Source organism: Rhinoderma darwinii, chromosome 3 (assembly GCF_050947455.1).
Source record: "Rhinoderma darwinii isolate aRhiDar2 chromosome 3, aRhiDar2.hap1, whole genome shotgun sequence".
Classification (NCBI taxonomy): Eukaryota; Metazoa; Chordata; class Amphibia; order Anura; family Rhinodermatidae; genus Rhinoderma; species Rhinoderma darwinii.
Window position 1 is genome coordinate 310,657,649 of NC_134689.1, and position 15,366 is coordinate 310,673,014.

The 15,366-nt window shown below is 40.5% G+C and overlaps 1 protein-coding gene across 6 annotated transcripts in view; it reads right to left on the bottom strand.

Annotated features, from left to right (window-relative positions):
* The window catches only part of AKAP13 (A-kinase anchoring protein 13), a 246,255-nt gene that overhangs the window by 204,841 nt on the left and 26,048 nt on the right, over nucleotides 1–15,366 (bottom strand). For all 6 annotated transcript variants that reach the window (XM_075858212.1, XM_075858211.1, XM_075858213.1 and 3 more), the window contains one exon: nucleotides 6,918–6,967. In XM_075858212.1, coding sequence (XP_075714327.1) covers nucleotides 6,918–6,950 — 33 coding nt within the window. In that variant the 5' untranslated portion in view covers nucleotides 6,951–6,967. The remainder of the gene's footprint in view (nucleotides 1–6,917; nucleotides 6,968–15,366) is intronic.

Consider the following 15,366-nt stretch of genomic DNA (forward strand, 5'->3'; position numbering starts at 1 on the left):
TGGTTTCAGTGGGGCGCTGCGTGCAGAAATACTTAGCGATCTGTGCATTACGTCGCTGCCCACGTGTTCATTCTGACCTGGTCTGGAACCACTGCAATTCAGACTCTCAATGCATTCCTATGGAGCCTCGTTTTGGCTCCCATAGGAATGCATGGAAAGCCTTCTGGTTTTCTCAAAAGTAGAGTGATTACAGACTAGGTCAGAATGAAGATCACGTGGACCCGAAAACGACGTGATGCAACGATCGGTAAGTATTTCTGCACACTGAACCCAGCTATAACACCAACGTACAAATGGAGGGGGAAATAAAAAACAAAAACCGTGGAGAGCTTCTTTAATATTAACTGGAAATGGTTGCCACTACTGTGGAGGCCTAAAATTCTGTACCCATTCCAGTTTATTTGAGAACATGATTTTGGCAGAGAGAGTTGTCTTATGCGAAGACTTCATGTTGAATCGCTGTATATTTTTACACACACTTCTCTAATCCCCAACCACCATCTGGTATCTTTCAACAAGCTCTTTAGTGAACATCTAGTTAGCACATCGAACAAGGGAGGCGAAAACTACTGAATGGAAAATGTTAACGCCCTAAACAAGAAGTTCTTATCCTCTTTGTACATAGAACATACCTAAAAATCATATCACTGAAATGCTCCTCAAGTTACAGATTTAAAAAAAAAAAAAAAAAAAAGTAATTTGCCTGAAGTTTTAGATGAAGTGGAAAGCATTAAGGAAAAGCTGACATGTTAAATTGCATAAAGATGATGTTAATATGCCAAAAATGTGTACCCTGTGGCCAAAAGCCGTTAATATACAGTTTTTCACCAAGAGCCTGGTATACTGCGGCCGAAAAGCAAACATAAATGCCTTACAGACTGTCATAATGAATCACTATACTGTATAAATAGCTTAAACACTGGGCACGGCAATCGTAAATGATTCACAAAACATGACCAAAGAGGCTGTGAATGAATGAGAAGTGTAAAATCGGGTACAGTGAACTGAGAACGCACAGAGCATGCCCTAGTTAATCTGATTTACCATTAAGCTGCCCTGCTGATTCGCTAGCTAGCTTACTGGGCAGCCAGCATCTCATCTGGTTAGTCTCAACTATTTATATCTTTTCGGATGACTTCACCTGTCTCTATATCAAGACAGAGCCCTAAGCACTTGAGATCAGGAGGCATTGAGCTGGGTCAAGAGTACAAGGGAAGGTCAAAGTCATTGCACACAGAGTAGAGACGTAGTGCTACTTTCACTGACCGATAAGGACTAGGATGGTGCTGACCAGACAGATAAGTTAGGCCTATTTTTGTGCTTAAGTGGTAAAAATTATTTCCCCGAGATGATCCGATCCTATCAAGAATGAATCATCACGTCAAACATACACATCCACCTGTCTCCTCAAAGAATAACTTTGGATGGAAAAACAACGAAACAAGAACCACATGCAGACTTTAGATAAGGAGACTAAATAAAAAATATTTGAATTTTTTTTTTTTTTTTTTTTTTTTATCCCACAACAGGCATCATTGAATGGATGGATCTAAACATACAATATTGCATATGTTTTAATACAATTTGCACCACATCTGTTTTGGGTCCCTCTGAAGAGAAAAATACCTAGTGAAAGGGCATCCCTAACATATGTTCTCTGTCAGATCCATTATGTGGATATGTAAATATATATATATATATATATATATATATATATATATATATATATATACACACACACACACACATATATACATATATATACACATACACACACACACACACACACACACACACACACATCAAAACATGGTGTAAACAAAGCCTCATAATGAACAAATCTCCTGTATACATATCAGACACACACACATCCCCATCAGACCTTAAACAATGGATCTAAAACTGAATCATTCAGATAGCAGGATGGCAAATATTATACCAGTCATAAAACATTTAAGTAGTCAAGTCTCAACGCCAAAGATTAGCTTATCTTTTCCATTCTTGCTATCAAAAGGAGGCGGAATGTGGTTGCACTTAAGTTAGCAGAACAGTAGCTGGAAGGAAGCCACACTTCTGCCTTCTTAAAAAAAATATATATATAAATATATACATTATACATATACATACACACATACATAAATGTATATATTAATACATACATCTTAATATAATATATACACAATAAATATGTAACTATATTTTATACATTTCTGTTGTCTGTTCTTTATGCACGGCCAAACGAGTGGACCAAAGTGGGCACATAGGTAAATCAGACGCTTTAAAAGGGTTTACACCGGGTCGCAGCGCTCCAGGAACTACCGTTCCACATACTCACAAAAAAATGCAATACAAAAGCAAATATAGCACCACAGGCTTCCACATCAAGGGTATTCCTCCATATCACATCAGATGACCCGTATTAGCCAATAGAAGCTTGTGGGTACTTCATTCTTAGCCTCTCTGACATACACACAGTTTTACACCAGGTTCCTAGAACAACCCAGGAATTGCGGTTTTACACCAGGTTTCCATAACAATCCAGCCATCTTTCTTTACTCGCCGTGAACAGACTGTACATATACTACACGGTACCTATACTGGATTTCAGCACTCTCATAAATGTAACCCCTTTCAGACCAGTCATGCCTCCAAAGGAACCCTGCACTTGGACAATAGACTCCTGCAGCAAAGCGCATGGCTGCTGCCCGAGCTGGTGAAACCACTCAAAAGACCCAAGCCCGTCTCCGGGCTGACAAGATATGGCACAGCCAACAGCAAGCTGCTGAAACTCCCTAGCAACCGGAGGCACGACTGCAGAAAAGGTACACACACACACAAAAATTCAAGGCAGCACTTCCATACATAGTGAAAAAGTAGACAAATTTATTCACCACATGCGCATGAATACAGTTTTCTACTTTTTCAGTATTTATGGAAGTGATGCCTTGAATTTTTTGGAGTATCTATTGGAATAGTGGGACACTGGTCTTGTGTCCTATGGAGGCGTCTTTGCACTCTACCTGATCGTCTTGAGAACAGTGCTGCTTTCTTTATATTATAATTATCGGCAACCTCTGGCCAGGGATTCCGCTCCTAGTGGCAGCTAGTGTGGCGATATCTACAATGGAGGAGAGGTGCTGCTATACATGGGAACTGTGCCACTATATTGGGGGAGGCACCTTGCGGGCATCCTGTCACCACATGTGTGGCACTGCATCACCACATGTGTCACACCCTGCGGGCACCACATCACCCCATGTGGGCTCCCTGCGGGAATTATACTGTGTGGGCGCAGCTATGGGGACATTATAAGGTGTGGGGGCAGTGTCAGGGGTATATTATATACAGTAATATACATCAGGTTAAGGGGACAAATATTAATTTAATGGCGCTACATGCAAATAGGGGGCGTGGTACGCAAAAGGGGCATGGCCTAAACAATTATTCAACCGTAATAGAGGTTACATGTTCAATTAATCTGATTTTGATCATAAATCCCCTAGCTCTAATAAATAAATACACAAATATATACACATTCATACATATATATATATATACATACATACACACACACACACATTTATACACACAAACATGTGTCTACGTACAGATACACACTTTGGTTTGTCTTTATTTCATAAATCGGAACTAAGTCTTTTAGATCACGATCAGAATTCTGTAGACAATGAAGATAAATAAAGCAGAGTTCAGAATTTGTAATTGTATTGCAATTTTTTCTGCAATTTCTGCAAAGTTGTAGAAAATATATATATGAAACCACACAGTCTTTCAGGTCAGTCTCCTTTAATATTTGAAGCGTCTAATTTTGCTGTAGGACATGTGAATCGCTCATCAAAATATCATTACTACTGCTTCTTAGGGTCAGTGCACACTACGGATTTTGCTTGGTGGGTCATGGTGCAAAATTTTCAGCAGAATTATTCCTCCTCCCATTGACTTCAATGGGCGGTTGGGCCAGAATCCACCCGAGGTTTGGGGAGGATGCTTCTTTTTCACGCTAGCTGAAAAAATCAGCTAGCGGGAAAGAGAAGAGTCCCACTTCCATTGAAATGAATGGGAGGTGGGATTTTGAGGCAAAATCCGCCGCAAAAGTTCTTACAGTCTCTCGTTTATACGTAAACCATTTTTGCTGCAGGTCACCGATTTTTAGGTAAAAAGTAGTTTGTAGAAATTTTTGAACAAATTAAAAAAAAAAAAAGGTGGGTTCATATAAGGACTGTAACCGTTCAATGCTCTGCAAAATACTAAACATTCTGCATGCCAAGACTCCATGGACGAAACCAGCAGACCAGGATATTTTCCCCCCTTGGTGGTGCTGATCTGGTCAGATGAATTGGCCTGTTCAGCCAGTCGCATTATACCATCCGTGCTGTGTCTAGAGAAGACTCAAAACAAGGTAGTACCGAAAAGAAGCAGCCACAGGATGGGTAACTATTTCTAGGAGATGACACATGATTATTGCCGAGACTTGAAGTATGTACTGCATCGCTGATCAATTTTAAATACATTGCAATACATAATTTTTTTTATGTAAACATTTTTCACTTTACATTTACAACAAGTTATCTATTGCAAAGTTTGGGGTAATAAGAAGTTTGCCGTTTTTAGTCACAGGGGATTATATAAACACAACTTCATCATTGCATAATTTAAGTTATGTAACTTTCTAATATACGTTATGTTTGCAGTCAATGGATGGAAACATTTAATTTACATCCAGAGGTGAAAATCCTTAGGGTCAGTTCACACAGATTTTTTTTTTTTACACGTTTTTTGACGTGGAAACCGTGTCGGAAAATGACCGAAAATGCCTCCCATTGATTTCAATAGGAGACGGAGGCGTTTTTTTCCCGCGAGCGGAAAAAACGGGACATGCCCTGTCTTCGGGCGTCTACGTCTCTGACCTCCCATTGACATCAAAGGGAGGCAGAGAAAGAGTATTTTGCTGCGTTTTTTGCCCGCGGCGCTCAATGGCCACTGGTGACAAACCCAGAGAAGATCGGCATGCAGGGAGAGGAAAATCTGCCTCAAAATTCCAAACGGAATTTTGAGGCAGACTTTCTGCCTGCAAAAAACTCTGCTGCATTTTAGTGTTTGTGTTAGAGCTGTAACACCCGGACAAGACACTGTTCTGCTAAAGCTAAAATGCTGCCATATTCTACTGTGTGAAACCATTCTTATTAACAGCTGAGGATTTGCTACAATTGTATGTCCTCTAGGCAATCCTACGTTAAGGTGGTTCTACACAGCCTGATACGGTCAAGAAAAACAAACACCAATTGACGTTACGGCATGTCGATTGGCGATCATTAGCTCCATGAGGAGTAACGTTCATTATTGTATGGAAATGACCGATCGTTAATACGATTGTTCGTCCCGATGCACTCACATCGTTTTAGCAGCACTTTTCAACACAGGGAGATGTGCTGCTGAATAGCGACCATTTTTTTTTAGCCGTATAGAAAAAATAAGATCAACCGATGACCGAGCGATTGCTCATTCCTCGGCTGGTCGTATCCCTGTTTACACAGGTCAATGATCAGGAATGAGCGTTCATATGAATGCTCATTTGCCCGGTCACTCGCCCGGGTAAAAGGACATACATTTTAACTAAATGACATAGTATGTAAACAGTTTGGACAGGGGAAGAGATGTGTTTCTGATGGCGTATTTAGCGCTCAGAGAATTGCTTACACATGTATCAATATATGTTAGTATAAGGTTTATATGGGTTATCAGCCTCTAGATGTAACAAATTATTTTTATCCACTGAGCAAACATAAGTCTTGAAAATGGTGAAAAAATGAAACAAAATATATTCGTTGTGCTTTACGTGATTTTTTTTCCATTATTGTATAATGAAAAGTTACATCTTTCTGTCACATGTCACAAGATAATACTAAAATTAGTTCGGAATACAGTAACATTCTAATAAGAATTGCTTGGGACTGGTAAAGTGCTGAATTATCTATCAAACATTCATACAAATTTACATAAACACTCATATATATTACATATAACGCACAAATATACATACATGGGTTCTAGAATGTATTATAAAACACACTTCACATTCATGCTGGTGCCTACACTCCATCTCTTGGGGTGTGTTGGAAAGTTGACCCCAATGTCAGTGAAAGCATTCTGATGAATAAGGGACCCATAGAAGAGATGTAGGCCCTGACATGGGGTCTTATATTATAGTGTTTGCGTGTCTTTCTCTTACAATGCCCACTTTTTTCTCTCCTGTTTTTCATTGTACGTTTGCACCCCTGACAATATTATTCACTTGTTTCTTCAGGTGGTGCCCACCAGCTCTTTTTATATACGGAAGAACAGTCAAATTGAATTAGGCACATTACATGAAATGCTCTTCAGTAAGCTCTAATTTTGCCAAAACAATGTTTACTTTAGTTCTCCACATTTTGACCAAACAATCCAAAAAAGTAGAGTCTCACTTTTAAATCTGCAGCTTCTAAGCAGGTTGAAAGCCCAGGACCATGCACATGGGAATTAACAGGTTAAACAGAGTTTTCAAACCTCCACAGCATAAGGCTGAATGTTCTCACTGACCCTAAATGTGGCACTGGTTAATCTACAACTCCCAATGTAACCATAAAGACTGCTGTATGGATTTGGCTGTAGAGATCTAGTAATCCACAGAACAGACCGCACACAACTACACACAGTGAAGACCTTATAGTAGCCAAATCCATTCATCTGGGTTTACAGTATGAATTTCCTTATCCATTTTAATATATTTATATGTACCTGTAATCTCAAAACATTTTGTGTTTCCTCTTGCAGAGAGAGAAGAGAAGACATTTATTGATTATATCAAAAACAGTATTAATTCAGTAGCGCTCATCGTAATGAGGGAAACAAATTGTACTTACATATAATGGAGCTTGTGTCGGATTAAGCTTCATGACCCAGGACACGGTATCTAGGACCAAGGACAAATATCAAGCAATTAACCAACAGAATAGATTATCAAGGATGCAATTTAAAGGGGTTTTGCAGCCAGTAAAAATTGATGGCCTATCCTCAGGACAAGTCATCAGGTGTTTTAAAGGGGGTGCAGCGCTCATACAGGTACTGCTTCCCCTTCATTTCTACTTGCTCACTATGAATCTTCGACACACATGGCGGCGATTCACAGTATTGCAGCCTTCTCCCATTTAAGTGAACGGGAGAAGAATGCTACGCTATTGATTCCGCCAAAACAATGAAAAACTCACGGAATGGGGACAAACGGAAACCATTAGCAATGTAAGCATTACCATTGAAATCAATGGTAATGCCAACGGAAAGCTATGGGTTCCCCTGACAGAAAGGTCTGACGGAACCCCGACGCAGATGAAAGATAAAAATCAACAGTGAAAGATGATGATCTGTATACAACGTAAACACATCGCTACCCATAGATTTTGAGGGGCAGGGCAATCCTTTAGTTAAGGGCTTTAACCAGAGATGGATCAGAGGTTGGAATTTATCGGTTTGATTCTACTAATTTTCTGGAATATAAGCAGCACCAGAAGTGACTGGCAGCCGGTGATATCCACCATCCTATTAAAACATCATGCATTTGGCCAAGCTAAACATTCCTTTTCGTGAGAGAAATTCGGACTTTCGATGGTCTGAGAATGTGATGGTTTAGTCCGATAAGAATGAGGGTAACCCTATTGGAAGACAAACAAAGATTAAATAATAAGATGGAGTAAGGATTTGCAGGAAGAGGAGAGGGTCAACACACGCTGGTCTATTCTAAGAATGATAAAAAAAAAAAGCGCCTTTATAACCTTAATAAACCGTGCCAGAATTTGCACATGAAAACCTTGTCAGTTGCAGCCCTGATACACGGAGGCCACAATACTGCAGAGAAACTATTAGTCTAAATTCACACACAGCATAAAATATATCCTTTGAAAATAGCCACAAAGATCCAAACACGTTACATCCGGATTTCACCCATTGCAAACCACCATTTACTTAAATCGTACTGTGCTTTAATGTGGAATTTCGTAGTGCATTGCTCAACCAAAATCCGCAATATATTAGCAATGTGTGAACCCAGACTAAGGGAATGGAATAGGCTGGTGGCGTTCCCTTGTGTAAGGAGATGGTACGAAATATATTAATTCGTTTCCCCCCTCCACTGAAACTGCATGGAAAACAGAATGATGGTGAGAAAAGGGATGAATGATGTAGATAGAAGAACATTCATAGATATCATTTAAAAAAACACAATAAATGTCTAGGTGTACGGACTATACGGCTCTTGGGATTTGGCCTGCCCTCGGTAGGGAACACGCTGCTCTACAATATTGACCAAGCAAGCCAAGCCCAGCCTCTTTGGCCAAGGCTCACCAACTAAGTAAATTCCCAGCAAATAAGCAGTATCGAATGCTGTCATGCACTAGGATATTCTGAGTGTAGGCCAGCGAAAAATGACCCTTTACGAAGCCACGGTTTCCTTTACAATATTCATAAAAGGTTAACCTTTGCATGACTCCAGAGGATCATCCTTAATACTGCAACGTGCAACTCGTTTCAAAGCCGGATGGGCTCCTTCATCAGGCAGTTTTACATAATCATACTTCACTACAAAATGTTTTATTTTTTTTAGTGCATACCTAATAAAAAAAAAGTTGCATTTTAACCTCATTACCTACTGTGCCTATATTAAGAAATACAAGTGAGGTAAACTATACTATCTGAAGTTACAAGTGAGATATTTTGAAGTCTAGGTAAAGGTTATTAGAACACCCTAAGCTGGGCCGGCCAGCAGTATTGCATTAATACGGAAACAAGTGTAAAAAGTAAGGATCAACTGCAACAGATTACAAGGTGGTAAGAAAAACTGGTGTCCTGCTCACACTAGAACCCTGTTAAAATGAAGGGACACACATTTTAAGCCTTGAAGGAAATACAGTAGCTGGGATGGGGTACTTAATAGTTAAAAAGTTGAAAACGTTTCTGTGGTCAAAGAAAAGATGTCATTTCCACTAAGATTCACTCAAATTGAAACTTTGCGGGCAACCCTGCGACCATCACAAACAGTCCAACCAGTCATTGAGGTTGCGCCCGGTAACACGGCTATTTTACTATTAGGGTATGTGCACACACACTAATTACGTCCGTAATTGACGGACGTATTTCGGCCGCAAGTCCCGGACCGAACACAGTGCAGGGAGCCAGGCTCCTAGCATCATAGTTATGTACGATGCTAGGAGTCCCTGCCTCGCTGCAGGACCACTGAAAACATGATTACAGTACGGGACAGTTGTCCTGCAGCGAGGCAGAGACTCCTAGCATCGTACATAAGTATGATGCTAGTAGCCCGGCTCCCTGCACTGTGTTCGGTCCGGGACTTGCGGCCGAAATACGTCCGTCAATTACGGACGTAATTAGTGTGTGTGCACATACCCTTACTCACGGGCGATCGAATGTTGTTGTGTAGCCTTAGCCTAAACCTTGTTTATTTGTCCGCCAACAAAACCATGCACTGCGTCAAAGCTTTAAAAAGATCTTGACAGGAACTACAGCATTATACATGCTCCTTGAATCGTAAAGTCAGAAATAAAGAAAAGGCTTACACAAGCTAAAATCTCATACATGGCAAGAAAACTAACGGCGTCTCATTGGCCTGAAGGAAAGGTTATCAATATCAGATGGTGCGAATCCACCGCACGACAACCCTACCCATCAGCTGACTGATTGGGTCACAGCAATGTATACCATGGCCTCTTCATAGCTTACCGCGCCGTACACTTCCGTAGAACCTGTGTTTGGGATTGCGGTTCTGCTCTTATTCAAGTCCATCGGAATGAGCTGCAAATCCCCAGGCACAGCCGTCGTAGAAGTTTTAGGCGCAGTGTCATGGAAAACATTGAAGAGGTCGCATTGTTTGCCACTGCTCTTTTAGGATCTATTAACGCGACAGGGTCCGAGTGTCGGCCGATAAACTGCGGTTTTGGTCCGTTATTCTCGGTCGTTTTGCATCCGGGCCGTTTTTCAGTTTTTAATGGCTGATTTTGGCCCGTTTTTTTCCCTGTTCGCTTTAAAAACGAATGAATTTCATTTGTAACTTTTTTGCCACACACTGCCCTCTGTAGGTAGTGCCACACACTGCCCTCTGTAGGTAGTGCCATACACTGCCTTCTGTAGGTAGTGCCACACACTACCCTCTGTAGGTAGTGCCACACACTGCCCCACATATGGACAGTGAAGTCAGGGACTTCTACTGGAGTGGAATCCCCAGCCACAGCTTCGACTCCCTGTCGTGTGAATAGGGCCTTAGCTAATCGGCGGGGGTGTTGGAACCCCAACGATCCAAAGGATAGGCCATCAATATAAAATTACTTCCCGCATTGTCTGTATAGACAGTACAGCAGGGTGTGTGCGCACTTTATGGCAGCTGAAATTAACGGGAGTCAGGTAAATGTCATAGATTAATACAGCCCCCTTCCCCAGAGAAGGAAATGCCTACAGAGACTTCTGTGTATTCAAACTTCTCAACCGAATGCTCATTGTCATCGGATATCGTCGTACCTAATAATTATCCTTTTGGGTATTCTTTCTTGCACAGCAGAAGTTAAGGGGTATGATGTGTTCCTTTGTCTGGTCTACAGGATTTTTATAGGCTGCACTAACACAGACAAAGCAGTAGGGGAAAGATCAATGAGTTCAGAATAAAATGATAAATTCATGTATCTCTACAGCAACCAGAATAAAAGCAGTTAATGGTCATCATCCAGCATTTTTTTTACTCAATTTGATAAAAATGAACTGTAGAGATTATAAAAAGAGGGACAACAGGGACTTCTATTTCCAGGTATTTTCTGCACTCTAATATACAAAATTACATTGGAGACACAGAAACGCAATATTGAGATTTAGGGTGAGGAATTAAAACACCAGAAAGGAATGCGGTTTGACAGGAATAGAGCTCAATAAGATTTTTGTGTGCCACCTCCAACGATAATTGATGTTGTTTTATCTGCGGTAATCAAAGTAAGTTTTCGACTGTAGCATTTTCTTGATAACGTAAGTAACTTTACTGGATACAAGCAAAACAAACCATATCCCTGTTCTAGTTCTCTTATCACACCAAACAATAAGAATCCTTTCATGATTGATACAAAGTGTCCTATAAAGCTTTAGAACATCTCTACTAAAGTAATTAGACAATTACAAGTCTGTTGCACAAGCCGGCTACCCCCGTACTTTCAGTAATTCAATTACACTGTCTACATGTCCAAAGCAATAAAAATAGCAAGTCGTCAAGCAGGCAACTCCCAAATTTCCTTCATTAATTTCTCCTTATATAAATGGAGTAGCAGCGGCATTCTTGCTTTAGTTATAATAAGCCGTTTTCCCCTAAATCAGCATCGCTGTATAAATACAGTGGAGCAAAAGAAAAAAAAGAATATATAAGGAAAAGTTTGATAAAGTGTTCACACAAAGTTTTTTGCAGGAGGAAAATCGGCCTCAAAATTCTGTTTGGAATTTTGAGGCAAATCTTCCTCTGCCTGCACGCTGCGAAAATTGAGCGCCGCGGGCATAAAACAGCGAAATACGCTTTCTCTGCCTCCCATCGATGTCAATGGGAGGTCAGAAGTGTAAACACCTGAAGATAGGGCATGTCCCTTCTTTTTCCCATGAGCTGCTTTTTCCGCTCGCGGGGGGAAAAAAACGCCTCCGCCTCCCATTAAAACCAATGGAAGGCATGTTCGGCCGTTTTCCGACGCGGTTTCCATGTAAAAAAAACCTCTGAACTGGCCCTTCAGATTCAAGGCGTTAACTATCTTTCCAAACACCTTGTGGAGACTATAAATTAAACTGTACAGGCAGATGGAAAAAAAAATATATATATTTTAATATTTAGCCCTAAAAAAAAATACATTGGGTACGTTCACACAGTAGAAAGATTTTACACAATGGTGAAGTGCAGGAAGAGCTCTACACATTATGGGCCCTTGATCAGTCATTTGGGGGACTGCTTGGTTAGTAAACTTAGTACACAATACCTCTATCACTGGAAACTATGTGAAAAATGTCCCTTTATCTAGAGGTCTTAATGACATCAGTATATTTACATCTATTATAAGAAAAAAGGAATGTGAAAATCTCCATCATTTGTTCATAGCTGCTTTGTGGTATTTTCCAGATGCTAAGTCAATCAGATTGCAGAATTAAACACACAGCATTGCAGGAACAACTGGGGCCGAAAAAGTCATCGTCAGAAGAGCCCAAATCAACTTTTGCAGTATACATAAAACCACAGGCTGCAGTTTCACATGGCCTGCAACGTCACCGTAGGAAGCCAGAGTGGACGTCAACGGAGGCAGGGTGGGGTAAGTTTGAGCACTTTTTTTTTTACACAGCAGAAATTCTGTCCGAAAAACCACACCATTTTTCGGACGGAAAGTGCTGTGGATTCCACGTTAGACACGCTGCGTGATTTTTACGCAGCGTATCCGATCCGTGGGAACCCGGCCTTATACTTACCCAGAATTCTGTGTTTCTTCGTCCAGGCCGGTCTTCTGGGATTACGTTTCATCCAATGTGACCACTGCAGGCAATCACAGGCTGCAGTGGTCACATGGGATGAAACATCATCCTAGGATGCCGGGCTGCAGGACAGCAGAGAGACGCATTGCCATGGCTACGAAGTACTTTTTGTTTTTCTCTGCGTGCAGTTTTCCGCAGCAGACATTCCGGCAGAAAAACTGCACCCCAATTTGGTGCATTTTTTCGGCCGGAATTTCCTGCGGTGTACAGGGCGGATACGCGGTGTGCTTTTGCGCAGTGTATCTGCCTTGTGTGAACATAGCCTTAGAGCTATACAATATATAAAAGTAGCGACCACAAGGGCAGACATTTTTCTGGACTTCATGTCAGTAATATCAATTGAAAAACGCTATATTCATCCTCTCCCATGTCTAAAATAGATGCTCACAGGTAACAAAGGTAAGTAAAGAGATAAAGGGATATGAAACTTGAGACCATCTAACTAGTGATCACAGTGGAACTTCTCTTGAACAACTATCAAGGCTTCACCACTACATCATTTTCTTGTTGACTTTCTGGATGGCTTCAATGCTCCGACATGACAGCTCCCTCCCTTATGAGCTAATCACGCTACCTGGAAATGGTGACAATATGGAAGGTACTGTGGTATAAACATGTATTAAGTCAGGTGACATTGCCAAAAGCTATTGAACAAAAACACTTAACCCCTTCCCTCCATTTTTTGGATTTTAATTTTTGCTTTTTCCATCCCACTATCCAAAAGCCATAACTTTTATCTTTCAATCAACATAGCCGTATCAGGGCTTATTTTTTCATGTAAGTAGGAGTTGTTTTTTACGACACCATTTATCGTACCATACAGCACTGGGAAACTGTAAAAAAAACTTCCATGTGTGGTGGAAAGGGGAAAAAACTGATTCAGTCATTGTTTTTTAGGTTTGATTTTTATGTTGTTGACCGTGCGGTAAAAACGACATGTTAACGCTATTTTGTGGGTCAATATGATTTAGGAGGATAACAAATTGAGGTTGTTTTTTTTTTTTTTTTTTTACTACTTTTACAAGTAAAAAACTAATTGTTAAAAAGAAAATGTATTTTGTGTCGCCATATTCTGAGAGCCATAACATTTTTTATTTTTCCGTAGATTGAGCGGTATGATGTTTATTTATTTTGGGGGCGAGCTGTAGTTTCTTTTGGCACCATTTGAGGTACGGGAAACTTTTTGATTACTTTTTATTCAATTATTTGTGGGAGATGAAACGACCAAAAAACAGATTCTGGCGGTTTCATTTAATTATTTATTTTTTTCCAACAACGTTCACTGTGCGGCTTAAATAATGTTATATTGTAATAGTTCTGACTTTTACTGCAGGGCTTAAGAGGGCAGACCCGGGGGCCCCCAGGCTACCACATCAACCATCAGCACCCCACAAACAAGTTGCGGGGGGCTTTTACTTATCCAAGCGATTCTGAGATGGTTTTCTCGTGACATATTGTACTTTATGTTAGTGAAAAAATGTGATCGATAAATTCAATATTTGTGAAACATAACAAAATTAGAGAAAATTTTGAAAAATTAAGTTTTTCGAAATTTAAATGTATTTGCTTGTAAGACAGATAGTAATACCACACAAAATAGTTACTAGTTAACATTTTTCATATGTCTACTTTGTTTGCATCATTTTTTGAATGCTCTTTTATTCTTCTAGGACGTTAAAAGGCCAAGAACTTTAGCAGCAATGTCTCACATCTTCAAAATGCTATTTTTTAGGGACCAGTTCAGTTCTGAAGTGGCTTTGAGGGCCTTATAGATTAGAAAGACCCCATAAATCACCCCATTTTAAAAACTGCACCCCTCAAAGTATTCAAAACAGCATTAAGAAAGTGTCTTAACCCTTCAGGCGTTTCACATTAATTGAAGCAAAGTGGAGGTAAAATGTACAAATAAATTTTTTTTTGCTGAAATTCATTTGTAATAATTTTTTCCCAGTAACACAAGGTTTTACCAGAGAAACACAACTCAATATTTATTGCCCAGATTCTGCAGTTTTAGAAATATCCCACATGTGGGCCTAGTGTGCTAATAGACTGAAACACAGGCCTCAAAAGCAAAGGAGCACCTAGTGAATTTTCAGGCCCAGTTTGAAAAGGTCTTGTGGTGCCAAAACATAGGGAAAACCCTCAAAAAGACACCATTTTGGAAACTACACCCCAAGGAATTAATCTAGGGGTATAGTGAGCATTTTGATCCCACAGTTTTTTTGCTAAATGTCTTTGCATTAAAGAGGCTCTGTCACCAGATTTTGCAACCCCTATCTGCTATTGCAGCAGATAGGCGCTGCAATGTAGATTACAGTAACGTTTTTATTTTTTAAAAACGAGCATTTTTGGCCAAGTTATGACCATTTTTGTATTTATGCAAATGAGGCTTGCAAAAGTACGACTGGGCGTGTTGAAAAGTAAAAGTACAACTGGGCGTGTATTATGTGCGTACATCGGGGCGTTTTTACTACTTTTACTAGCTGGGCTTTCTGACGAGAAGTATCATCCACTTCTCTTCAGAACGCCCAGCTTCTGGCAGTGCAGACAGCGTGTTCTCGAGAGATCACGCTGTGACGTCACTCACAGGTCCTGCATCGTGTCGGACGAGCGAGGACACATCGGCACCAGAGGCTACAGATGATTCTGCAGCAGCATCGGCGTTTGCAGGTAAATCGATGTAGCTACTTACCTGCAAACGCTGATGCTGCTGCAGAATCAACTGTAGCCTCTGGTGCCGATGTGTCCTCGCTCGTCTGACACGATGCA